General features: G+C 43.5%; 1 protein-coding gene across 6 annotated transcripts; it reads left to right on the top strand.

Annotated features, from left to right (window-relative positions):
- Positions 1–9,315: 9,315 nt before the first annotated feature.
- On the top strand, positions 9,316–27,114 carry TMEM218 (transmembrane protein 218). Of its 6 annotated transcripts, none has more exons than XR_008661995.1 (5): positions 9,994–10,086; positions 18,814–18,923; positions 19,755–19,857; positions 23,532–23,729; positions 25,200–27,114. XR_008661995.1 is itself a non-coding variant. In XM_055306957.1 (5 exons), exons 3-5 carry the CDS (start codon positions 18,814–18,816, stop codon positions 23,664–23,666), a joined length of 348 nt encoding a protein of 115 aa, XP_055162932.1. In that variant the 5' UTR covers positions 10,004–10,086; positions 10,701–10,799; the 3' UTR covers positions 23,667–24,270. The 6 variants fall into 6 exon arrangements, 4 of the variants coding, with proteins under 4 accessions (XP_055162935.1, XP_055162933.1, XP_055162931.1 ...); XR_008661994.1 differs by having other exon boundaries at positions 23,532–23,934; positions 25,200–27,108; XM_055306957.1 differs by lacking the exon at positions 25,200–27,114 and adding an exon at positions 10,701–10,799 and having other exon boundaries at positions 10,004–10,086; positions 23,532–24,270.
- Positions 27,115–27,461: the final 347 nt, after the last annotated feature.

Genomic DNA, 27,461 nt, shown 5'->3' with positions numbered 1-27,461 from the left:
TTCTTTGGTGAAGATTTCCTTTCTCCTTTTTCCCCCAGGAAGAAGTAATCTCCTCTTGCTCCAGGTCCTCTGTAAACTTTGCTTACACTGTTAATGTGGAATATGATGTAATATACATGTTACCTATTATACAGTACATTGAAAAACATATGTACCTCTAGTATAAATGAGAGACAATGCATATTTAATTATATACACATTAATTTGGAGCTAAAGTATATGTGATTATCACCTTTGCTAAATTGTGAGCTCCTTAAGACAAGAACCATGTCTTGATCATTTTTGCATCCTTGGCACCTAACACAGAACCTAGCAGAGAGGGGTTCAACAGTAAACATTTGATTTCAATGGGAGTCAGTGGCAAATGCATATATCTTCAAAGTTACCATTATGAATAATGTTGTAAAATGGGTCATTAGGCAAAACTGAAGCTGTCTGAACACATACCCAGACAAGAAGGAGGTTTCCAATGCTGCCAGGTTTTATCCAACATTTTTAATAGTGATCTGAATTAACATACAAAAAGAATGTTTATCAAATGTGCACGGAGACCCACTAATATCATACAGAAAAGAATCAAGACTTTAACAATAAATGTAATAGACTGGAATCCAGTAGTCTGGAAAACTAACAAGATAAAATTGAAGTAAATGTAAAGTCCTATATTTAGATTTCAAAAATAAATTGCACATACCGAGTACGGTGGAGATTTCACTTGGCAGTAATAAATGTGCAGAAGAGTTAGAAGCTTCAGTTAATCATAAGCTTTAAAAGTGAATAGTGAGATGTGACCAGTAACAATCGAAGGACACAAGTCCCTGACGGTTGTGGAGTGTCCGGCTCAAAAGAAGCAGTAATAGTCCCACTGTACTCCAAGCTTATATGACATATTATGAGAAATTCTAGCACCAGATTCTAAAAGATGCTCTAAAAAGCCACAGTTCAAGCCCAGCCTAAAAACAAACAAACACACTGCAGTTTATCCAGATGGTGAAGGAATCTATATATGATGAAATAAATCAGGAACAAGGGAACTCTGTGTGGGCCTAACTTGGAAAGCTAAAAACTAAGGGAAGGTTTCATTGGTATCTTCAAATATTTTAAAAGTGGCCTCTTACATGTTGCTACAAATGGCACTGTGTAGACACAGTGAGTACGAATTACGAGGAGGCAGAGCTTGGCTCAATGTAAGAAAGACCTTTGTAAGATTTACAGCTGTCCACCAATCAAGTGGGTAGCTCTGGGAGCTTGAGAGCTCTCCAACCCTGAACAGATTCCAGCACAGGCCAGATAACTAGGTAGGTATCTGTAAGAGACTTGCGGAAGAGATTGTTTCTATATACAAAATACAAATACCTTCCCTTGTGAAATCTCTCAGTGGCTCATCAGAACCTGCAGGATAATGTCTAAATTCCTCATCACGTTACGAGTCCTTCATGACACAGATCCCAGTGACCATCCCTCCTTTCATCTTCTGCTCTTACCCACCCCCATGTCTTCATCTCCAGCACATTCCACACCATAGATACTCCAAACTCCTCACCTGTCCCCTAGTTGTTATTCTCTCTCATACCACGAAATATTTGCATGTGCTGTTCCTTGTGCCTAGAACTCTTTCCCTCATATCCTCTGTGGCTAATTTCTGGTCATCCATAAAGACCCTGTTCACCTGTCAACCTTCCCTGACTCCTCTATTTCCTGCCCTGTACTCAGGAAGCACCCCAGATTGCCCTGTGATGCAGCCTAATTTATTGCAGAGTGTTTTTTCTTGTTTGTCTCAAATAGTAGAATGTGAACCATTTGAAAAAAAAAAAAAGACTATGTCTCATCTCCGTACCTCCCATTTCTAGAACACTGCCTGATGGATGGCAGGTGTTCAGTTTTTGAAGTGAATTGCATCAAGCCTTTATTCCGTAAGTCAAAACATGATCAAAGAGTCAGGGAGAATCTGGAGTTTACTACATGGGCCATCATCTCCAGAAATGAGGGTTCAGAGAAATGACCAATTCAGGGAATGGCCTTCCTTCTCAACCGTGGACCACCTAAATAATTACAAATAGTGCTTTCTTTTTCCTTAAGAAATTTGGCTTCACTATCTTCATTCGTCAAGCTCCCTGCCCTTTGTCACTCCCTCCCTTTCTTCTCCTTGTCCCCCCACTTACATGCTCCCTGACTCTCTTTTCTCAACTAGGGAAATACATAGGCAAAGCAATCAAAGAACCAATTCTATTTATCATCATTTATTTAGATTTAGATTAACTTAAATCACATCCACTGCCTTCAGGGCCTCTGAGTTTGTGTAGCAAACTTATGTTAATATTTTCTATTGAGGATAGTCTGGTATGATGCCCCAAAGGTCAGCAAAACAGGGTTCTGGGGCAGAAAATCCCAGAACTGAAGCCTCAAGACTTCTTGTCCTCCTTATGGACGGGGATCCTTGCCAATAAAAAATGTGGAATATTTATGAGACTACCTTCTCAAGCTGGGCCATACCTAGGCATTTGTGTGCTTCTGAGAGAATTATATTCCTAATCCTGCTTTACCGCCTAGATCTCCTTTCTAAGTATTAGGTCTTTCAATCGCAGAACACAGTACCAACCTATAAAAAGCCTTTCAATTTGAGTAGCTGGCAGCTCAAATAAGAATTGTGTCCATATTTTAAAATCCCTCCATTCCGGCCATCTCCTCTCACTCAAAGCCCACGGATGGTGGCTACACTACCTACAACCTCAGCTTGACTCTATTCCAAAATAGAACTGACAGAGTACTCACTGGTGTAACCTCAGCTGAATGGGAGCATTTTTCCGCTGCTTCTCCAGCACCCTGAACTTCACGTCTTGTAAGGAAGCATGGGGCTCAGGCCTGTCATGGGCTGTAACAATGCCTCAAGACATCTGCTAATCCAGAAACCCTATGGTTCTTCTAATACTCTCACATTTTCCCATAAAGCATGGTGAGTTTCCTTCCCCCACCCACCAAATGTTCCTGTAGAGGCTCCAGCTGAGTTTTGCCATATATATCCTTCCTGCAGCTGCCTGGTGTGTGCCTCTCAGGCTGCTGGCCTCTCCTTTCCCAAGAGTTGGGGAAATGAGAACTCACAAAATCCTTCTCTTGCTGGTTGGTCGCTTTACGTCAGCTCTGCAGCAAAGAACACCTGGACCCAGAGGCGCGGGCCAGTGGCAACAGTGGTAACAGATCCTCCTGCTGTCTGAGGCTTTATATCCTCCTCCCAGTCGGTAGGAGAACAAAGGGACATTAAACTCCACCTTATCATCATCCTTGGCACTCTCCAGGAGAGGATGCCATTTTACAAAGAACAAAGAAATCCCGCCCCCACTTGTGATGAGGAGAAATGAAATGAGCCTTCTCACTCCACATTCTGGGGAGGAATCACCAAAAGCTAGTTAAGGGCTTGGCATTATGGGAAGCAGGCCCCATTCTGACCACAGATTGCACTAACTGGTATTTGGTAGACTCATTCCGTCGTTGATTTTGACAAATCAAACCAAGTCACTCCTCTGCTCAAAAATCTTCCAAATGGCTTCCTATTTCACTCAGAGGAAAGCTCAAGCCTTACAAGGCCCTCTGTGCACCTCTCCAACTCTAGCCATACCAGCCTCTTTTCATTCTTCTAGAAATATGCCTACAGACCTTCCCTCTAAGGGCCTTTTGGCTGCTTGGCTCTTGGCTCTTCACTCTCTCACTTCCTTTGGGCTGCTGTTAAGATACCACCTCTGCAGAGAGGTCTTCCTTAATGACCCTATATAAAAGAGCACTCCTCAATCTACATGCCCCTCATTATTCTTTATTCCTTTATCCTGCTTTTCTTCTTCACAGTACTTGAAACCAGGTGGTATTTTACATAGTTATTTGTTGATTATCTGGTTTCTTCCACTAGAATGTAAGTTCCATGAGAGTAGGGACTTTTATTGTTAATTCTTTTCCCTACAGTCTGGAACAGTGCAAGGCAACCAGCGATACTCAGTATAAATATTTGTCAAATGAATGAGCACAGGAATGAATGGCTCTACCCTTAGGCATCCATACTAATGATCCATTATCACTTGCCTTGTGCCTGACCAGGCGATGGAGCCTCTTGCCCCCTGGCCCAGCTACTCTCCTATTTTCCAGAACTCTAGCTTTTCAAATGATTACTAGCATAATCCGAATTCAAGTGCCTCTCTGCCAACCAGCCTTTTCCTGTCCTTTGGCTTAAGGAATAGACTTTAGAACTCCTTCCAAGGGATGCCTGGGTGGCTCAGCGGTTAAGCATCTGCCTTCAGCCCAGGGTGTGATCCTGGAGTCCCAGGATGGAGTCTTGCATTGGGCTCCCTGCATGGAGCCTGCTTCTCTCTCTGCCTATGTCTCTGCCTCTCTTCTCTCTCTGTGTCTCTCATGAATAAATAAATAAAATCTTTCATAAAAAAAAAAAAAAAAAACCTCCTTCTGGCATAAGAAACCTTCCCAGCTCTAAAATAAGCCAAATGGACCCAATCTTTTGGCGACTGAGTATACTAAAACATTTCATTTGGCTCTTTCCTGAGTAAAGTAGACCTTCTAGAAAATAGACAAAAAAGCCTGGCTCTCACTAGTTGAGCCAACAGGTTGAATTTTCTCTGAAGGACATTTTGACTCGTAAGAATGGACAAACAATTCAGAAATCAAAAGCATGTTACTTGTCTCATCCGTTTCTGAGTCCTACCAAAGAGGTAACTCGCCCCCTTCCCCAAATCAGGGGAAGCAGAAGCTTTCATAAGACACAATGCTGCAATAATGCTGAAGGAAGCTGTGTAGGTTTGCTTTCTATCCTATTGTCTTATCCTGTCAGCTCTGTCAGCTCCCAGGATCCAGGCTCAATAATTTACAGCAGAAAGACGTTTAATAAATAAACGGCCAGATTGGAGCTGTCAGCTCTGCACAATGGGGCTGTTTGCATCTTTCGCTGGGGCTTCAGCACCCGCTCTCCCGACTTGCTTCAGCTAAAACAATCCCACTTGCTATTTTCATAAAATTAGTTCCTCTGCAGTTTCTATTAATCAGAACATTCTTTGCAGAGAATTATACTGGGATTTCATCACCATCGGAGTTCAACCATTATGCGAATCTGATGAATTTTTATCACCTCTATGAGTGGCAGAGGGTAAAAAACTTGGGTGGGCTGAGGTAAGTGGGTAGAGGGTTCTCCCCTCATCATCAGCCGAGGTCACACAGACTTGAGAACCCAGATCGGCCTCCCCTGACACACATCTGAGCAGCTTTCTTCCACAGACACATCTCTTTCGTATATATCTATAATTCTGAATCTTCTTGGGGTCACAGACTCTTAAATATCTGAAAAAAGCTATGGATACTCTCCCCAGAAAAGCCTACATAGGCACATACCCACTAAGCCTTAACATTCAGGGGGTCTGTTCACACTCTTCCTCCCCTCTCTGCATATATGGCCCATCCACGGACTCCAGAGTTATAATCGGGTGTCCCATGGCTTCCTAATCATCCTCATCTCCCCGAAGAGACTTAGACTGGAAAAGAAACTCAGCCACCTCTGAATCCCTTTGTTGAAGGAGAAAAGATTTTCTTAAAAGAGAAAAAGAGCACAGAAGTAAAAAAGTTTTTCATCATAGTCATATATCTTTTGAGAAATGAGGAAAAAAAGGAAAAATATAAGGCAACTCATATTGGCTGAAATAATGAAAGCCCCAGTATCCATAACCTGATTACAGTGTACTGTATTTGTCTGGATGAGACATGGGATCAAAATTAGGAAAGATTTGATAAATTCTCCTTGCCTCCAGACTATACAACACCTATCTTGTCCTAACTAAGATAAGCTCTACAAGAGAAAAGACAGCATGGATAAAAGAAACCTTGGACCAATGGAACCAGGATTCTAGTACCAGCTCTGTCCATAGACTATGTAATTTTAGACAAGAAGTAACTTATCTCTATCAATGGTTTTTGTTTTTTATTAACATGATTTTCAAAATCTGTGTCAAATCCAGCATTCCATGGGACTCAATTCATTAGAGATCTCTAAGATACTAAGGATCAAAACTTTTTTAAAAAATTTATTTTTATTTATTTTTAAATTTTTTAAAACCTTTTTTGTAAGATTTCATTTACCTATGTGATAGAGACCGAGCACAAGCAGGGGAAGCAACGGGCAAAGGGAAAAGGAGAAGGAGAAACAAATTCCTCATGCAGCAGGAAGCCCAATGTGGGGTTCGATCCTAGGACCCCCGAGCCAAAGGCAGATGCCCAACCATCTGAACCACCCAGGCACCCCTCAAAACTTTTTCTTAAGGGCCCATCAGTAGATATTTTAGGCTTATGAGCCATACAGTCTCTGTATTAACTACTCGGTGCTGGCGCTATAAAGTAAAAGTAGCCATAGACAACCTGTGAGCACACCTGTATTCCAAAAAAACTTTACTTATAGACACTGAGATTTGAATTTCATATAGTTTTCACATTTTTCTTTTGTTTTGTTTTTTCTTTTTTCTCCAACCATTTAAAAATGTAAAGTTCAGGGGATCCCTGGGTGGCGCAGCAGTTTGGCGCCTGCCTTTGGCCCAGGGCGCGATCCTGAAGACCCGGGATCGAATCCCACATCGGGCTCCCGGTGCATGGAGCCTGCTTCTCCCTCTGCCTGTGTCTCTGCCTCTCTCTCTCTCTCTCTCTCTCTCTCTCTCTCTCTGTGACTATCATAAATAAATAAAAATTTTTAAAAAAAGAACTATCATTATAAAAATGTAAAGTTCAGGACACCTGGGTGACTCAGTGGTTGAGTATCTGCCTTCAGCTCAGGTAGTGATCCCAGGGTCCTCTGCCTATGTCTCTGCCTCTCTCTGTGTGTGCCTTTCTTGAATAAATAAGTAAAATCTTTAAGATAAAATAAAAAATAGAAATGTAAAATTCATTCTTAGCTTGCAGTTCATACAAAAAATAGATGGCAGGCCAGATTAGGCCCACAGGCCATAGTTTACTGACCCTGGTCTATAGCATCAGGTAAATATTATGATCTGGAAAATCATGGTAGCAATTCTGGATGACCTTGGAAAGTCAGTAACTTGAGTTCAACAAGTGAAAACTGCACTGGGGGAAGTTTTTGTTTACCATTTCCCAATTAGCAGAATAGAACAACGGTTGCTTTTGAGTTTCAGCTAATAACCAACAACTACTTAAGTAACTTATATTTTCAGACCAATAGGAATGCTCAAATCATCACACATGAAAACATGTATATTACAGAAATTCAGAACTCTCCGGCAGAAAAACTTTTGACTACAAAATGAACGAGAAAAAAAGTTTTTTTTTTTTTAAAAGATTCTATTTATTTATTCATGAGAGACAGAGAGAGAGAGGCAGAGATACAGGCAGAGGGAGAAGCAGGCTCCATGCAGGGAGCCCGATGCTCCAGAGTCACGCCCTGAGCCCAAGGCAGGCGTTAAACCGCTGAGCCACCCAGGGATCCCTGAACAAGAAAATTCCATGCCTTCTGAGATCACTCCTACAAGCCGTACTCTTTGTACCACCCTACCTCTGTCTGACAGCATAACAAATGATTTTGCACATTAAAGAAAGAGGAAATTAGGCACTGGTTTGTATTGTTCTTGCTTGAGCTTTCTGGTTTGCTTAGGAGAAAAGAAAATTGTAATTAAACGAATGATATGCGTACACAGACGACGCCTACATTCTACAAGTACAGTATTAGCAATACATATACAGCAGAGATTTGCAGCAAGGTGGAGAGGCAGTGTATAACACTCGACAGAGGAGACAATTTTTTAAAGGAGAAAGATTGGATAGTCAAGTAATCAATCTTCTCTAGAGTGAACTCTGATTAAGAGATGGCAAAAGATGGAGCGCTGTGGCGACAGCACTTCTCTCAATTTCCATGAGAGGATGGAATGTCATTATTTAATCAGAAAACTAATACCTCCCCCCAGTTAAGGGGTGAGAGAAAGGTGGGGCTTGCGGGGAGGGTCCCTTGATGTGAGAGGAAACCTAAAATGTTATATCCATTCAGGAAGATGTAAGAGGTTTGGAGTGCCTTCTCAGTCGTGCCTGATTCTTAATTTATGATTTCACTAAAGTCAGCTTGATCATTTGAAGTGTAAGAAGGTTAACTTTCCCAATCTCAAACTTTTGAACACTTCCTCCCCAAAACATTCAGAACTCAGAGCTGGTCCTGACCAGGTGGTCTAGACAGTCTTATTTTTTTTCTTTTTTTTTTCTTTTTTTTTTTTTTTTTTTTTTTGACAGTCTTATTTTCCATTATTTGCCTCTACTCTGGCTTAGCCCAGTCTCCAACATTATCCCCTAGATACTCATTGCTCATTCTTGTCTTAATACCTTTGTTCAGACTATTTTCTCCCCCTGGATTCCCTTCCATCTCTGTTCCATCTTTTCCACTCCTCCCTCTATGCCAGGGCCCCGCATTAGTCCCAGATATACCACGAGGACCCCTGCTAACTCCAGCCAAAACTCTATTTCCCCCAAATAATGCAAGTGAAGAAGTGCTCTGAAAACCACAATACGCTCTGTAAATATGAAGTATGATTATTACTGGGGGCAATTAAGTTTGGCTCATGTTACATCTTGCCTTAAAGTGTTTCCTAATTGTTTCATATGCTGTTGGCAGGAACAAACCACAGCCTATTAAGGAGGGCAGGGGCCACATGATATTTTTTTGTGTCTTCATAGTCCCTACCAGTGCTTTGCTACACTTTAACACTCAATTCCAAGGAAATCAATTAATCAAAATAATGGCTTTCTTAACCTCAGAGCTCCTCCCTGGGCCAAGTGGTTCAGTTGTTGAACACATGAGAAATAGTGGGCTAAGACAAATGACTGCAAATGAAACCTTGAAAGCAGAGTAAATTTAAGACTTTCATTCAATGGAATTCAGTCATCTTCTTCTATTTTACTCACAAAGCTATGACGCAGAAGCTGAATTCCCTAAATCAGAGATTCAGCGTCCCAGGACTGAATAGTTTGCTTCATGACATTTCTGAAAGTTGTCTGAGGTCAAAGGTTCAAGCACTGCAGTTCTCAAATTTGGTATTGTTTTGGTTTTGACTGTGGTCTCTTTTCCCTTCCTGATTCAGCAGTGGAGCATGCATCCTCGGTCCTATTTCCATTGCTTGGCCTGATTTATGGATGTTTTGGACTAACCGGCCCTACATAGCTTCGGAACTAGATCGTGGCGAGTTTTAGTTTGCGGTTGGGTAAGAGCAGTCTCCTAAAAGCATGGACCACTTCCAGCTGCCTGGAGGTGTGGCTGCAGATTTACCCGATGGACCCTGGCCTCGCTTCCTCGGCCCGGCCCTTGAGCAGAATTATCCTGGCCATGGTCTACTTCCTAAAGCTAACCGAAGAATAACTCCAAATAAAATAAGGCCAGGTAAGGATAAATGAAAATATGATGCTGTTGCAACTTGTGCTTCGGCCTCGGCTCCTTCCGGGGTGGGGGGTGGGGTGGGGTGGGGGGTTAGGGACCCCTAATGACTGAGCCTGACCCCACCTCTCCGAGGCCTAATGGGACTTGCCCCCAGAGTCCCGCCGCCCACCCAAACCACCGGATCGGGAACAGAGACGCCCATCAGACTCCGAAGCAGACATTAACGTCCAGACTGCGGTACAAATCTCCAGGCTTCGAGGTGAGGGGAAGAGGTTGCCTTCCACGGCTCTACCACCCGGCTGTACCGTCTCCATAGTAACAGCGAGGGAGGCCCGGAGAATAGACTCCCTCGCGCCTAACAGCCCGCCCCCGCGCCAGACTGACCAATGGTTCTGCGGGTTACCTAAGAGACGGTGTGATTGACACCAGAACCGACCAATCGGAGGGAGCAACAGAGAGCGACGTGCCCACCCACCACGCTCGGCGTTGCCCGGAGGCGCTGCGGCCGTAAGCAAATACGAAGGAAGCTGGGTGTTGAAAGAGCCGCGCTGATTAGCGAATCTGGAAGCGCCTGGATGAAAGCCCACTTGTGATTCGTCGGAAGGAGACCGAAGCCCCTGTGGGCTGGACCCGGTCGGACCTTGAGGTGTGAGTAGGACACCTGGTGGGAGCGGGAGAGCCAGGTGAGGGGGAGGCGAGGAAAGTGGGGGCGGCTGCGGAGGCAGCCTGGGGGAGGCTGGGGTGGAGGAGGCTGCAGGAGGGCGTGGGCGCACGGCTCGCCGCCGATCTGGACCCAAGGCCCGGGGCGGGGGAAGCAGGGATGCTCGCTTCCTCGTGCTGCTGAGAAAGCGCAATGTCGGTGCGTGATTCAGATACATTGGTCTGTCCGCCTGCTGGGAGGTAGCCGGGCGCACATCCTGAAGATGAGACCGGGGGCGACGCCAGACCCGCAGACCCCAGGTCCGGGGGTGCCGCTGCCCCGCCGCGAGCCGCCGGTGCGGTCTGCACCGCCCGGGGGGGAAGTGGGAGCCCCGGCCTCCACCCCCGGTCCCCGTTTTCTCAGAGTGCCCTAAGAGATGATGCCACATCGAAGGCATTTAGGTAGCGCCGCGATGGATTTTTTATCCTCCCCAGCCTTGCATTTTACTTCATTAACAAAGGTAGAAGCATTATCCTAATACATTAAAATTCAAACCGGATTGAATGTAGAAAAATAATAAATAATGTAGAAAAATAAATGTGTGATGCTCCCCGCCTCCTCCCCGCTCACCCCATTATATTTGAATGTTTGGAACAGCTATAAAGGAAAGTGAATCCTCAAGAAAGGCCAGTGACTCCTGGAATCCCCGTTTTCTGCTGCCTTCCTGGGCTGGAGCTTGTGAAAGTGCGGGAATGGGTGAGATATCTACCTCCCATAGGGCACTAGGCCCAACTTAGCCTCCGTGGAAGGCACGTTTGTGCTGGACAGTAAGTTATTCTTGGATGGCCATTGGTATTCTCACACGGGATCCACAGCCAGGGCCAGCGGTGTATTAGGTCTGTTAGGCCGAGGGTGCAGGGGTCAGGCACCTCCATGTATGCCTGTCTGTCAGTTTTATCTGAAAGCTGCGAGAAAGGGTATGAAGAACCAACAGTGCATGAATGAGCAGTGCACTGCACAGGCCTCTGAAAGTTTTGGACAATCTCTTTCCGAAGAAAGACCTCACAGCATGAGCACAGAGTGGGGACATTGGACCTGTTGTTGCTCTGGTTGTCGGCTACTAAACAGGGTTTTCAAATTCTTTTTTCTTTTTTTTTAATGTTCTGGCAATGTCTGTAATTACTCAGTATTTCTTTTTCTTTCTTTTTTCTTAAGATTTTATTTATTGATTGATTGGAGACACACACAGAGAGAAAGAGGCAGAGACACAGGCAGAGGGAGAAGCAGGCTCCATTCAGGGAGCCCGATGTGGGACTCCATCCCAGGACCCCGGGATCATGCCCTGGGCTGAAGGCAGATGCTCAACTGATGAGCCACCCAGGCGTCCCAAGTAAATGGACTTATGCTGGAAACCAGGTTGGCTAAACCATCTGTTCTCAAAGAAGGTTTAAAAAAGCCAGGTTCATGGGGGGTGCCTGAATGGCTCAATGGTTGAGCGTCTGCCTTCAGCTCAGGCATGATGTTGGGGTCTTGGGATCGATTCCTGAATCTGGCTCCCTGCAGGGAGCCTGCTTCTCCCTCTGCCTCTCTCTCTGTCTCTCATGAATAAATAAATAAAATCTTTAAAAAATAAAAAATAAAAGCCCTGGACATGAATCCAAAACACCATTGTTTTAATTTTTTTATTGTATTTTACTCAATAATTAAGCTATTCCAGTATGGGAAATAATCACAAGTATTCCCCACACTGAATAAACAAAATAAGATGACTGGATGTTCACTTCTATCCCACAATAGTGCTCTATACTATATCTAGGCTTTCCTGTCCATGCTTAGTCAGAAAATGTACAGTTTGGTTATAAACTGATGAACCGCATTCTTATAAGAGGCTGGGGATATTTATCTCATTACTTTAAAGCCATGCCATATATGGACCCCAATGGCTCATGAACCTTTAAACTTTCATGGAGATTGAAGGGCTTGTTTCTGATGGTACCAACTGCAGTTACCACTTGCCCAGTATTCTAGGCGTTAGAGTTGGTCCAAGTTTTACAAGTAATTTTTACAGTTTATACAAAACAGCAGCAATTAATTAGTTATCTTGTTAGGGTAGTACCATCAGCTCAGTCAATGAAGCAGGAAACCTGAGTCATCTCTAACACCTTTTCCCTTGACTCCTTTCCATTTCCACAGCTACAGGAGTCTAGACCCTCAATATCCCTTATCCAGAAAGTCCCCTACTGGTCACCAGTCTGGTCTCTGATCTTAATTCATATGCACTGAGCCACCAGCTACCTCTTTAAAAATTAAGAGTTCTCTGAAGAATTTCATAAATAGAGAATATTACACTGGGTAGTATAACAGATACCTTTGCCCTACTAACGAGATTAAGAAACATTAACAGTGGGATCCCTGGGTGGCACAGCGGTTTAGCGCCTGCCTTTGGCCCAGGGTGTGATCCTGGAGACTCGGGATCGAATCCCACGTCGGGCTTCCGGTGCATGGAGCCAGCTTCTCCCTCTGCCTATGTCTCTGCCTCTCTCTCTCTCTGTGTGACTATCATAAATAAATAAAAATTAAAAAAAAAAAGAAACATTAACAGTTTGGCACATCTGCTTAAGTTTTTTTTCTTTTATTTTTTTTTAATTTTTATTTATTTATGATAGTCACACAGAGAGAGAGAGAGAGAGAGGCAGAGACACAGGCAGAGGGAGAAGCAGGCTCCATGCACCGGGAGCCCGACGTGGGATTCGATCCCGGGTCTCCAGGATCGCGCCCGGGGCCAAAGGCAGGCGCTAAACCGCTGCGCCACCCAGGGATCCCCAAGTTTTTTTCTTTTAAATAAAACATCACAGATTTATTTCAGATCCCTCTTGTTCTCTTTTCTGGCCCCATTTGCCTTCCTTCCTCCCTCCCCATAGGCAAACACTCTTGAGACTGTTGTACATCATTTGTGCCCGTGGATTTATATTTGTACAGTATACATGTACATCATAAATGATATATATTACTTTTTAAAGATCTGCTTACTTATTTTAGAGAGACTGTGAGAGTGTGTGGGGTGGTGGGGCACGGGGTGGGCAGAGGGAGAGGAAGAGAGAAACTGAAGCCAACTCCATGCTGAGGTTGAGCCTTAAGAAGTTCATCTCCTGACCCTGAGATCATTACCTGAGCTGAAACCAAGAGTTGAAAACTTAACCAACTGTGCCACCCAGGCGCCCCTATATTTTACTTCTCTAATATTAAAAACACAACTAATATCATACTGTGGGCTTCAATTTATAATTCGCTTTTATCACTCAACATTGTCTCTGAGATAGCATTCATATCAATACAGGTAACCAAATTCATTCATTTTAAGTGTTCATTACGAGTATATAATACTGTATCCATTCTCTTATTCATGGACACTTAGGTTTTTTCAGATGTTTTGCTATTATGAAAAAAACTTCAGTGAACATCCTTATAGATGTCTCTTTATGTAAGAGTTTTCCCAGAACATCTCCAAGGGGATGGTACTGCCCTGTTGGTCATTTTGGAATTTGTAAGAGCACATTTGGTTATTATTGTGATTTGAAGGCACTACTGGGGTTTTCAGAGCAGGGCTGCGGATGCTAGAGGTTCTGCAGTGAAGAATTGTCCTGCATCCTGTACAATTTTCAAGTGTCCCACAGGATACTTATTTGTAATCTGAGCCTAGAACCTAACTCCATTTTTCATATAAACATAATGTATTTTTTGGCATAGTTTGATATAGTAAAATTTCCAGGAATGCAACTCAAATGTAAATCAAGGGAAAATTATACTTACTTGTGTTTTGGAACTTTAACAAGAGTTGTTCATCACTTGAGAAAATCACATAACTGAAGGCAGCCCAGCTCGTGGTATTTGAGTTGCCATACAACACACCTGCATGAGCCTGCATTTGTAGCTTTTGCGTTCATGGTGATTCTAAGTTTAGGTGCAAGCATCTGACTGCTGTACTTCATTATGTATTCTAGTGTAGTCAGCCTGAACATTTGTATATTTAAACATATGCTGTTTTATTATGAATTACTTTCCATATAAAATTGGCTTGTATATGACATAAAGTAGAGGTCGAGTATTACTATTTTCTGATTGGTTGATCATTTGTCCCAACACCATCTATGAAATCCTTTACCTGCTGAATAAGAACCAACTCCGTCCTATACAAAGTTCTCGTAAATGCATGGATCTGTTTCTGGGTTCTCTATTTTATCCCACTGATCCATGTGTCTTTATGCCATATCACACTGTTTTAATTACCTTGGTTTTATAATGTGTCTTGCGGCAGTTGGTAACAAGAAAGGCAAGTCTCCATCCTAGTTCTCAAAATTGTTTTCGCTATTCTTGGGCTTTTGCTCTTCCATATGAATTTAGGATCTGTTTTCAAGTTCCATGAGTTCCATAAAAATTTATTTTGAGATTTTGGTTAGAATTGCATTGAATTGATACTGAGATCTTTTCATATTGAACCATCCCATCCAGGAATGTAGTTTATTTCTCTACTTTAAAAAAAAAATACCTTTGGGGGCACCTGAGTGGCTCAGTCAGTTGAGCGTCCAACTCTTGGTTTCGGCTCATGTGTGTACATGTGTGTGTACATACCAGATCTTCTTTATCCATTCTTCTATTGACGCACTCTTCCGTTGCTTCTATATCTTGGCTAGTGTAAATAATGCTGCAATAAACATAGGGCTGCATATCTTTTCAAATTAGTGTTTCCATTTTCTTTAGGTAAATTCCCAGGAGTGGAATTACTGAATCATATGGTATTTCTATCATTAATTTTTTGAAGAACCTCCATACTGTTTTCCAAGTGGTTGTACCAATTTATGTTACAATAGGGTATGAGGGTTCCTTTTTCTTTACATCCTCACTAACACTTGTAATTTCTTTTTCTTATCTAGCCATTCTGATTCGTATAATGTAATATCTCATTGTGGTTTTGATTTGCATTTCCCTGATGATGAGTGATGTTGAGTATCTTTTCAAGTGTCTGTTGGCCATCTGTATGCCTTCTTTGGAAAAATGTTTATTCAGGTCCTCTGCCCATTTTTTCATCAGATTGTTGTTGGGGGTTTTTTGTTTGTTTTGGGGGGTTTTTTGGTGTCCAATTGCAGAATTTCTTTATGTGTTTTGGGTATTAACCCCTTATGGGATATATTATTTGCAAATATCTTCTCTCATTCACTAGGTTGCCTTGTGTTATTGATGGTTTCCTTTGTTGTGTAAAAGCTTTTTATTTTGGTGTAGTCTCAATAGTTTATTTTTGCTTTGGTTCCCTTGCCTGAAGAGACATATCCATAAATATGTTGCTATTGTTCTTCCTTGTTTTTAACTCCTCAAACAATTTGTCCTTATCATTACAGAAATCTTTACTATCAGTATTTCCCAGTATTTTTCTTACCATTCCTCCTCACATCCATGCCTTCTTTCTTAGTTCATTTTCATTCTTGCCCAAGCATATGTGAACTCCATTTCAGTCTTTGTACATCTGAAAACATCTTTATTTTATACCCACTCTACTAGGAGCCTTGTGTGCCGATTGTGTGGCATCCTTACAGAGTGGTTTCAGTTATCACTGCTGGGCATTTATGGGTTTCTCACTTTTAGACTGGTTTTATGTTAATCTTACTTCTCGAGATTCCCATACCACTTTGATAGTATGATTTGAACCCCACATCCACATGTGGTGTTGGGTTGGGATTCACATTTCTCTTGGTTTATTCTTTTTTCACTCATGGCCTGAGGTACTTGCCAGCTCTCCTCCAATAAAGTCAGCAGCAAATGTTTTCATCCCTATTTCAAAAACATATGAGTCCTTTCAGGGCTTATCTTTATGCCTTGTTCCCAATTCCAGTTCTCTGTATTGTGGGTCTGATACTTCACCTGTCCAAGAGGTGAAGGGGGCTGCTCCAGAGTCTGCAGCTGGTTTTGGTATCCCTGCAAAGCTCAGCTCCTGCTTACCACTCAGATTTTGAATTACATTTTCATTTATAGCTTCAGGATTTTCCTTTATTGCTTCCGAGCTCTGCCATGTATTGAATTCCTTTTGCTCAGTTTTATTAAGCAAGTGTTCACTGTTGTATGAGGTACTTCCCTTGGTAGGTCTGTCCAGTGTATTGACCAGAAGTTACAGTCATCTTTCTAAAGCTAAAAATGATCCTATCACACCTTCACTTGATTTCTGTGGACTTGTTAGCACTGCTTCATTTATTCATCCAACAAATATTTCTTGCTTATAAAATCTGTGGTAAGAACTGGGGATACTGGGATCCCTGGGTGGCGCAGCGGTTTAGCGCCTGCCTTTGGCCCAGGGCGCGATCCTGGAGACCCGGGATCGAATCCCACGTCGGGCTCCCGGTGCATGGAGCCTGCTTCTCCCTCTGCCTATGTCTCTGCCTCTCTCTCTCTCTCTCTCTCTCTCTCTCTCTCTCTCTATCATAAATAAATAAAAATTAAAAAAAAAAAAAAGAACTGGGGATACTGTGGTGAGCAAGATTTAAAGTCTCTGTCCTAGTGGACTTTACTGGTTGGAGACATAGAAAGTAAACCTGTAAATAGTAAGTAAAAATGTACACTACAGTTTATGAAATGTATCCTGAAGGAAATAAGGAGTGATGGAGAGTAATTGTTCGAGGTGTTAGTTTAGCAAGAGCCATGAGGGAAGACCTTTCTGAGGAGGTTACATTTAAGGCTGAGATCAGACAGATGAGAAGCCAGCCCTGTAAATAGTGGAAGGTTCGTTGGGGGTTGGGGGTTAAATCCAGGCAGTGGAAACAGCAAATACAAGGACCCAGAAATGGGGGGAAACACTTGACAGTTTAGGGTTACTGAGGTGATACTGTGTGCTCTAAGAGGGGGGGGATGCACCCCAGTTAGGTGAGAGAGGCAAGTGAGAGCCCAGCCTCATCTGCCACCACTCCTCTCTCAGCTCATCCCACCCCTGCCTGTCATCCTGCCACACTGATTCTTTCCCAAATGGGCCTGTGCGAGGTCACCTTGGAGAAGCCTTCTCCCTTAGCACTATGTCAGTTCCCACCGTACTCTGTCTCCTTATCAGAGCGTGGTGTGGATAATTGTTCGCATGACAGCGTTCTCCAGTGGGCCTGCAGCTTCTGTCAGAAGATACGTCTAGTTTACCCTTGTGACCCTTGTGACTCCCTTGTGGCACATATAGATGTTGATCGAATAAATGTTTGTTTGTCAGTTTATTCCTAGGGCTTCCTTTCTGATCTTTCCAATGGCTTTATAACAGAGCTTCTCATAGATGATAATTTTTGTGGTATTTAAGCCATCAGGGTAAAGAAAACCATTGACTGAGGAGGAATTTATTTGCTTGATATTTGTCTCTGATACTGAAGGGGAAAATCAAGGGGAGGGACTGCTCTAGAATCATTGGAGTAGGTCGCAAAGATTGTGCCCACATCCTAAACCCCAGAACCTGTGAATGTGACCTTATGTGGAAGAAGGGTCTTTGCAAGGCATAATTGAGGATCTTGAGAAGAGATCAAACCAGATTCTTTGGGTGGATCCTAAATGCACCACAATTGTCCTCATAAGAGACAGAAGAGGAAGAGACAGGGACAGAAAGGAGAAGGCCATGGGAAGATGGAGCCATGCAGCCACAAGCCAAGCAATGCCCGACACACCAGACTCTAGAAGAATCCAGGAAGCATTCTCCCCTAGAGCTTTTGGAGGAAGCTCAGCCTGGCTGGCACCTTGATTTCAGACTTCTGGCCTCCAGAACTGTGAGAGGACACCATTCTATCATAAGCCAGCAGTTTGCTAATACATATTCCTTCACATTACAGCTCAGTTATGTCTTCTGTAGCCCAACTGTAATAAGACCTACCTCAGAAGCCTGTTGCATGAGTAAATGAAATATGTTTGTAAATACAGTGATGGCTCCTTTTTTCTTCTTCATCGTTCTCATCTTCTTCAAGCATTTAGGAGTTTGCTTCCTTTTCATGAAGAAAAACTCAAAGAGTAGAGTGGGACATATCTGTCCTGTGATTGTCTGGGGAGTTAAAGCTCACACCTCAGACTCAGACTTAGCACACCTGAGAGCTTCAGCCTCCACATGGGCTCCCTGTGCTTGGGCCCTGGTGCCTTCACAGCCCCCTCCCGTCCCCAGCCGGTAGTGTTTATAGCAGGAGAGCATTCAGCTTGCTGCTTCATCAGAGAAGCCAAACCAGGATTCAGATACCAGATCTGAAGTGAGCCACACAGAGCAAAAAGCAACCTCTCCATCCTCACCTAAAACAAAGACTTGGTGTTTTTAATTTCTAATTCCTATTAAGAGACTGGATTTTCCCAAAGACCTGTATTCTGATAATTCTAATCAGAAGTTCATCATACTGGGACGCCTGGGTGGCTCCGTGGTTAGGCATCGGCCTTCAGCCCAGGGTGTGATCCTGGAGACCTGGTATCGAGTCCCACATCGGGCTCCCTGCATGGAGCCTGCTTCTCTCTCTGCCTGTGTCTCTGCCTCTCTCTCCCTGTGTCTCTCATGAATAAATGGATAAAATCTTTAAAAAAAATAAAATAAATAAAAAAATAAAAAAGTTCATCATACTGAATTCGGACATTCTGTATTTGGATTTGCACCTGTCTGACTGCCCTCGCACAGCCAGGAGAGGGCTGAAGATAGGTAGCACCAGTGCAGGGAGAGTGGCGCATGGCACCTGGTGCCCGGGTGGCTCCAGGGCCGAGTGGGGGTGCTCATGCTTCGTTTCCCCCACAGATGGCTGGCACCGTGCTCGGGGTGGGGGCCGGCGTGTTCATCCTAGCCCTGCTCTGGGTGCTGGTGCTGCTGCTGTGTGTGCTGTTATCCAGAGCCTCGGGGATAGCCAGGTAAGGCATTCTCTCCAGCTGGGAGTCCAAGGTAAAAGCAATTAGAAGCGAAATCGCTGATGCTCATTAAACATTTAGAATCCAGAAGATCATTTTTGTAATTACTGGCAGTTTGAATGAGTTGCATTTTAACCTGTTATCATAAGCACTGACGGTGTTATTTATGCTCTGAAGCGGAGGTGAGAGGAGAAGGGAAGTGGTATATTTTCCAGCTCTCACTGTGGAGGATATGGGAGAGACAAAAAGGAAATCCGCATTCTCTGCCTGCTGAATTTCTCGGAGGTGTATGTGTGTGTCTTTCTTAATTGTTCAGACTTAAGAGAGCACATGCTCCGTCTGTCCCTAAGGCCCTAACCTGGGCCTGGGGACACAGCAGAAGTGCCGATGGCTTGGCTCTCTCTTGGGGACTGGCCTCAGAATACTGACCCTGAGCATACTGCAGAGTCGCGCTCTGGCCAGACAGTGTCCACACAAAGCAGCGAGCTACGTGATCTACCAGAGTATTCCAGTCTAAAGACAAACAGAGAAGTTGAGAAGAGGGAAGGGCTGCTCTGATTTTTCATGATCATGAATGTACAGAGACAAAAAGTACTAATTCCCATTCTTAGGAATCTCGAATCACCAGGAATCAACAGGAAGGCATCCAGTTGGGGACCCATGAGGAAGAAGGGGAGAGTATTTCTAATTCACTGGACAGTGTGGGCAGGGCTCTGTGCCTTGTTAAGGGACTGGAACTTAGAATATTGGCTCCAGGGAAGAGCCAGTCCAGACCTAACTGATTAGAGAGGAATCTGTAAACCAGGCTCGTGACGTTCTGTCTTTTGACCCCAGGTTCTCTATCATTTTTGTGTTCCTCGGTGCTCTGATCATCACATCAGTTCTGCTGCTCTTCCCTCGAGCCAGCGAAGTCCCAGCCCCAGAGGTTGAAATGAAGGTAAAACCATTGGCTTAATTTTGCCTCCTGAGTCATAACTCTTCTCTTTCTTGGTCTAGACCGCTATCCTGCTCCAAGGTGCTCCCCTACATCAGGTCTCAGGTCGTCAGGTCAGCTGAAATGTGTAGGAAGCATAAAGTTAACACACGGTGGGGAAAGCCCAGGGGAAGTTTTACATTGCCCAGTCCTTTCACCCAGGATGAGACTCTCACACTGATTCCCAAATGCAACACCACGGGGCAGTCAGATGCCTGGTTCAAGTGTGTCCCCACTGAGCATCAAGCTGAATGAGCAGTGCATCCAAAAACCACCTGACACAGTGGGGCTGGAGAAGAGGAAATGACTTAGGAACAGGAATAGCACCTGGCCCTGAAATGCAAGTGTCCCCATCCTGGTAATCGGGGCTCAGAAACCTAGATCCCTGCCAAAGCATACAATGCCCTCAGGGTGCTGAGTGGCAAGCTTGTCCATCCCCATGTGTTTCAATTACTCCACGCATGCTTTCAAGAGAGTACTCTCCATAAAGAAGATTGGTGGGGAAAGAGCATTTCTGTGAAAAGCAGAAGTTGTAGAGACAGCTGAATTCAGTACCAATGGCTGTCTGGGGGGATGGGCTGCCACTCATTCCTGGAACCCCATCCTCCAGCACCCACCTCTCTAGAGGGATTGTTACCACTTCGCTCACAGTCCTTCTGGAGACCCCACCCATCTACTTCATTCCTGACTGGGGCTCTGGCTTTACCCTAAGATCTTGATAATGGTATTCACTTATTTCCCGTCACTCATTCTAGCAGCTTCTTTCCTCTCAACCTCCCATTTTCATTTTTAAAGTAATAATGATGACATTAGCTCACGTTTTTCTTTTTTTAAGAGAGGAAGACAGGGGGAGAGGCAGAGAGAGAACCTTAAGCAGGTTCCTGGCTGAATGCAAAGCCCAACACAGCACTCGATCCCAGGATCCTGAGATCATGACCTGGGCTGAAATCAAGAGGACGCTCCACCGACTGAGCCACCCGGGCACCTCATCTAACATTTTTTAAGGGATTACTGTGTGTGAGGTTGTGTGCTAGGCACCTTGTTTGCATATCTCAGCATATCTCACTTAAACCTTAAGACAACTATAACTAGTATGAGATAGTGCTATTCCCATTTTATAGGTAAGGACACTGAGGCTCTAAGAGGCTAAAGTAACTGGCCCAAGGTCATACATATGTGGGAAGAGGCAGAACAAGGATTCAAGCTGAGGTCTGCAAAATCTTCATTGTTGGGTACTCGACAGAAACTGAATGGGAATTTTATGGGTGAGTTGTCGACACTAGACCACAGTACACAAAATTATCCAAGTTCTGAACTAAAATTGGTGCATGTTTCTAACCCTATCTAGGACTGATTGTGGCAAAAGAGAGGAAGTTTGTTCTGAAAAGTCCATGGCACATAATACCACACAGATTTAAGGAATCATTTCCACACATAGCAGGTATTTTTCTCAACATTTGAAAACTGCTCTGTCAAGGTGCAAGTACCAAGTGTGGGAGCCAGAAAGAGACTCCCGCCTCTGTTTCCCTGAGAGGGAGAGAGTATGAAGGGCCATATTTCTGGGCCGCTGTAGACGTGAATATTGGAAAAAGGGCGCAGAACCAAAAATACTGTTTTGAATTCAATCCCTCTATCCTCCGTCATAGGAGTTACAGACCCAGGAGAGAAGGATGTTTGAGCAAAATATGTCTGTCAGCATGGCCAGCAGAACTGGTGTTTTCATTTTCAGGCTTTGAGAACTGGCCCCTGCAGCAGCCTGGCTCAATACTGTATCAATAATACATGACCTGGGCCTTCTGCACCTAAGGCCTGCTAATTGGCTAATTAAAAAGTGAAACGTGTCAAACGAGCAAACATGTAGCCCACGAGAGACTTGTTCGGTACAGGAGCCAAGGTCAAAGTTATGTTAAAGCTGTTTTATCAAACTGACCTTTGTTGTAAGTTGGCTGTTGGGGTAATCTCTGGAGCAGCCCTTTCCTTCTTGGTATCTTTGGATCTCTGCGATCAGAGCAGTGCTAGGACTTGACAGGTAGTCTGGGCATCGCCACTGTATTAGCTTCCTGTTGCTGCTGTAACAAATCACCACCGCTCTATGGCTTACAACACAGACGTCTTATCTCACAGTTCTGTATGTTAGAAGTCCAAACGCAGTCTCACAGGGCTAAAGTCAGGGGTTGGCAGGGCTGAATGCCTTCCTAGAGGTTCTGGGGAAGAATTTGTTTGTTTTCCCAGCTTCTAGAGGCAGCCCTTGGCTAGTGGCTCCCTTGCTCCATCTTCAGAGCCAGCAAACATCTCGCGGACTCTACCTGCATCTTTACATCTCTTTCTTTGACCTTTTCTTCCACCTCCTTCTGCCATGTGTAAGGACCCTTGTGACTATGCTGGGCCCACCTGGATTGGATAATCCAGGCTAATCTGCCTATTTTAAAGTCAGCCAATTAGCAACCTTAATTCCATTTACAGCCCTATTTCTCTTTTGCCATGTAATCTAACATATTCACTATTTCTGGAGATTAGGATGTGGGCATTTGGGGGCCATTGTTCTGTTCACCATAACTGCCTTTCAGGTATTTTAGAGTCCCTTCCTTTTGGAAGCTGTGAAGTCACCCTGTCACTTGGTTCATGTTCCAGTTCCATTAGGCTCATAGATTAAATTGCCTTTTCCTGCCCTGATTTAAGCACCACTCATTGGATCTGGGAAGAGTAGAGCTCTGGCAGTGGACAGTAGGCAGGTGGGCAGAGCCAACTCTAAGTATAGGTTTTGTCCGCAAAGACCAACAGCATTAGGGCCTCAAGTATGAGTGCAGGCACCCAACTGTATGATTTGGGGCACGTTATCTATCCTTTCAACATTTCAGTGTCTCAGGCAAATGGTCATTTAACCTAAGCCTTGGAGCGCTGGATTATGAATGTCAGGGTTCAGGACCCTTCTGATGAAAGTTTTAAAGAATCACTTTTCCATTTTGAAAATGAACTCTCCTGAATCAGCAATGAATGGGTTGATGATTTTGGGGCTTGATCTTGCATATATGGGGGTTATTATGCTGTTATATTTTTATATGTTTAAAATTCTCCATAATAGGGACGTCTGGGTGGCTCAGTGGTTGAGCATCTGCCTTTAGCTCAGCGCATGATCCTGAGGTCCCAGGATTGAGTCCTGCATCAGGCTCCCCGCAGGGAGCCTACTTCTCCCTCTGGTGATGTCTCTGCCTCTCTCTGTGTGTCTCTCATGAATAAATAAATAAAATCTTTTTAAAAAGTAAAATATCCATAATAGAAAAGTTAACAACAAAAATGAGCTTTTCTAAGACCAAGCAAGCAAGTTTCTCATGAACTCTTTCAGATAACTGATTTCAAGACATAAAAGAGCTCATCCAAGGTCTTTGCAGTGTTTATGAGCCTCCTTCTAAATTGAGCCATTTTTTTCCCTGTACTTCATTAATCTTATCTTTATCTCTTATTTCCGGCTCAGGGTGTTAAGGTTCTTTCTTAGTCATTTGCAGAGGAGATTCAGAGCAAGACATTACTGGAAGTCACAAATAGAAATGGACTTTGGGCCAACTCATCAAAGATTTCAGATGAGCACAAGCAGGGTGCTGAAGTGATAGTAATTTCATTTTTGATGTTTCTTTCTACAGATTGTGGATTCCTTTTTCATTGGCCGCTATGTCCTGCTGGCTTTCCTCACTGCTGTCTTCCTTGGAGGCCTGTTTTTGGTTCTCATTCATCATATCCTGGAGCCAGTCTATGCCAAACCGCTGCGGTCCTACTGAGCACTACTCAGGAAGACCAAACCATTCTATCCTTCACTTCTGAGGTCACTGATGAGCAGAAAGGTACTCTTCGGAGCCTTATTTTGACAGCCTTCATGCCTTAAGATCGGAGAAATATCCATTCATGACTAAGGCAAATCCCTTGAGTCCTGGCTTCCAGAAATGGGGTTGCAAAATTGGCCCTGCCAAGATGATTCTCACCATCTTCAGAGGGATAGTGTGGTCTTCTTAGCACCTGTTCCTCAGGTTTTCAATCTGTTTTGAAAAGGTAATGGTAACAGTGACCTGCTTCCAGTACATTTTCAATCAAGACATCAGTAAATGGATTTTGGGAAAAGGAGCACTTTGGTTTCTTCTGTCCAGTAGACTGAAGACTCTTGTCCTTTTGAGAATACACAAGATTCTTTGTTATAAGGGTGGGATAATTTGGGAAGGAAAGGCACTCAAAGTTCAAAAGATTATTTTAATGGGATGAGTTGGAAGAGTTACCCAGGTACTGGTTGTTGACCAGTTTTGCATATGGTGCCACAGAATCTGTACAGGCAATGGGTGTCACTTCCCTCTGCTCTAGTAAAGCAATAAACAATCGGAGGACTGACTTTCACTTCAGAGTCTTGGCCACAGCTTTCTCAATCTATATTCTCTATTTGAGAGTTGCTTGGGTATTAGAAGAAGGTATGGAAATGTTGGTTACTTGTCTTGCTGCTATAAATCTCCGGATTCTTTCTCTTTTAGCATTTGCTGGCTTTCAAGTGCCTTTTTAAATTGTCATAGGATCCATTTTGGGTTATTATCATTTCTTTTTATCTTTGTAGCTTTTTCTCCAAAGCTGGTAAGGAATATACATACATTCCTAGGATTAGATATAATTTTATACCGGTCTCAGATCCCACATCAACCAAAATTATAATTAAATGGAGGGGCTCTAGGATAGTTCCACTTTGGAAGTTTCCTCCTGACTCCCTAGAACTAAATGAAGAAGGATCTTCTGGCTTAAAATTAAGAACCAGAAAACAAGTTGGAAAGAAAACTTTGGGCATGTGCTGAGCTATGTGCCAGTAGTATACAAGTTCCCTTGTAATTCAGTGTATTTAAATTTTACCATATATTTGTTACCATCTGGTTTTAAAGCAGAAAAAATTAAGGCTTAAAGAGTTGAGCTAACTTGCCCAGGCATCATATAACAACCAGCGTGCACACCGAGGTGTGGCAGGCTCTGGGATCTGTCTCAGACTAAAAAGAATACACACTGAGCTTTGTGGAACTTTGAGAGCTTAAGGAAGTCAGGGCCATGTCTCCTTCACTTTCCCTCCTGGATCCTATTGTCAGTGTAGAGATGATACCCCAGCAGAGGCTAAGCTCTAAATTAAAAGAGGAAAGAATAGGTGATTTGGGAGAGTCGTGGACTGGTGAAAGCCAGGTGTATTTATTTCTGCACTTGAACTGTCTCTATCTTACTAGTTTGGAAAACCTTTGCAGGTAAGGCTTTGTCACAGAACAATTCAAAGGAAATCATCTCTTCATCTGTCCTAGGGCCTACAGGTGAAAAAAGAAAGGAGAAACATCTCTCTAAGCAGATTGGAGGAGAGAAAGGAGAATGCAGACATGTGGAAGGAAGTAGGGCGAATGGGCAGTCAGGCTGTGTGCTCTTCTCTGGACACTTGCACTGAAGCTTCCAGATGCCTGTGCAGATGCTCCATGCAGAAACACTGAGCCAGCCCAAGTGGAGCATGGACTCCTAACAAGCACAGGCTGCCATTTGTCACCTCCTGAAAGACTTGCTGACAAAGCAAATCTGGGAAAACTTGTAGGTTCTGACCTTGAATCCATCTTTTTTATTCCCCAACAAAGGTGTCCAACTATAAGATCAATGGGTAATAGCTATGAAGTTTTGGATGACTACATGGGAAAAAATGTGTTAAGGTTGGAAACTAAAACACCATGGCTAGCTAATGTGTGTGTGTACGTGTGTGAGTGCGAACGCATGTGTATGTGTGTTTTGCACGATTTAAATGACAGGTTTGTGTGTTAAGGGCAAAAATACACTTTGTACAAAGTGTTTCTTAGGTTGGCCTGCCTTCTGTAGATCGCACTACCAGCCGTGAGGAAATGACTGCTAGATTATTCTCTAACTTCATACTCTAGGCAGTTATGGCCAACCATTAAAAAACAAAAAAACAACCACAGGTTGCGATAAGAAGTAGATAGCTGAAACATGAATGTCACTGAGAGTCCTACATGGGGCACCCTACAGAGTCTGACATAGCACCCCCTGGGCTCACCACCTTCCTTGGAGACAGGGCGTAGAGGCCATCTTAGTGTCCCATTCATAATTCTTTGATCATGGCCTTAGAACAGGTGGTGCTGGGATCCCTGGGTGGCGCAGCGGTTTGGCGCCTGTCTTTGGCCCAGGGCGCGATCCTGGAGACCCGGGATCGAATCCCATATCGGGCTCCCGGTGCATGGAGCCTGCTTCTCCCTTTGCCTATGTCTCTGCCCCTCTCTCTCTCTCTCTCTCTGTGACTATCATAAATAAAAAAAAAGAACAGGTGGTGCTGTGCCCTACCCAGAGGGGATCCTGTAGCAGAAAGACTGGTGATCCCCACTGTTTACTAGGTGGAGAGGGAGAGTAAATCAACAGTTAGTTCTACATGGAAAACAGGTGATTTCATAGCCTCTTAAAATTGTATCCTGGCAAAAGCTAAATTAGCAGGACACCACACGCCCCCACGACGGAGACATTGGCCCAGTCCGCTAGGTGGCGCTGCGTGTTATAGTTTACAAAGTCCCTCAAGTCCGCCAGACACGCTTACCAGGTAATATTTTGACAAGTTCCTTAAATTTCTCATTTATACAAATGGAAGTAAAGCTAACATTCTTTGCTGCTATGTGGTATCAGCTATTTAAAAATTCATCAAAGTTATTGTGCCAACATTCAGGTCCTGGGAAATGCATAGTCCATGCTTCGTACCACGTGTGCTGCCATTCATTTAATTCTAACATCAGGGATTCCACTTCTTGACTTCTTGTTCTGTTCTCTGAGACATAAACTCTTCTGTCAACTCCACTGTTGCTTCAGCTGAAGCATTTTTATTTTACTTTGATTTTTTTTTCAAAGCATACAGAAACCTGCTGCAATTATTTTATGGAAGAGAAACAGGCAAAGAGAGGAAGGGATGTTAAAACTTCCCTAGTTACTAGTGGGGCTCAAACCTGACATCAGGATTCCTGACATTTCACTCCTCAAATAATAATAAAGATCATTTTTTGCTCACAAACAACTCGTTGTTTCTACATTAGTTAATAGTATTTTATAGCTATTGATCTCATCCTTTCCCTAAACCCATGTCTTTGAAAACATAAAACTTCCATTGTAGAATTTCTGATTAGCATCTGTAGCATGAATAAAAATATTTCATCATAACTTCTTGGCTTAAACTTTTAAGTATTTGGCTATTGTTACGTAGGAACTAGTTTCCAGATGTGGGAGTCATCCTCACAGAAGTGCAGGAACTCAGGCTGGGGAGGGATTTTTTTTTAGTTCATAGGATTCAATCTTTAATCTCTATTTCCATCCTAATACTTGGAAATATTCTATTCCTCACAGGCTGAAATCGCAATTTTTATTATATTTACCAAACATGTGCTAAGCATTTCTGTAAATGCTTTGTAAATATTAAATGATCCTCATAAGCAACCCTTATGAAGTCAGTGCTCTTAATATCCCCATGTCCTGGATGGGGACCAGGTACAGAGTGGTGAGGTCAGTCAGCTCAGGGTTAAATAGGAGCCAGG

Source organism: Nyctereutes procyonoides, unplaced genomic scaffold (genome assembly GCF_905146905.1).
Source record: "Nyctereutes procyonoides isolate TBG_1078 unplaced genomic scaffold, NYPRO_anot_genome, whole genome shotgun sequence".
In the NCBI taxonomy this organism is placed as follows: domain Eukaryota; kingdom Metazoa; phylum Chordata; class Mammalia; order Carnivora; family Canidae; genus Nyctereutes; species Nyctereutes procyonoides.
Note: the sequence above shows the minus strand (reverse complement) of the source record. Positions and strands in the feature narration are given on the sequence as shown.

What these genes read in the sequence shown, in the direction of transcription:
- TMEM218 (XM_055306960.1), top strand. Translation starts at nt 18,814, where the DNA reads ATGGCTGGCACCGTGCTCGGGGTGGGGGCCGGCGTGTTCATCCTAGCC. An exon ending in AGAGCCTCGGGGATAGCCAG is followed by an intron (nt 18,924 to 19,754) that starts GTAAGGCATTCT and finishes TTTTGACCCCAG; the next exon opens with GTTCTCTATCATTTTTGTGT. An exon ending in CCCCAGAGGTTGAAATGAAG is followed by an intron (nt 19,858 to 23,531) that starts GTAAAACCATTG and finishes TTCTTTCTACAG; the next exon opens with ATTGTGGATTCCTTTTTCAT.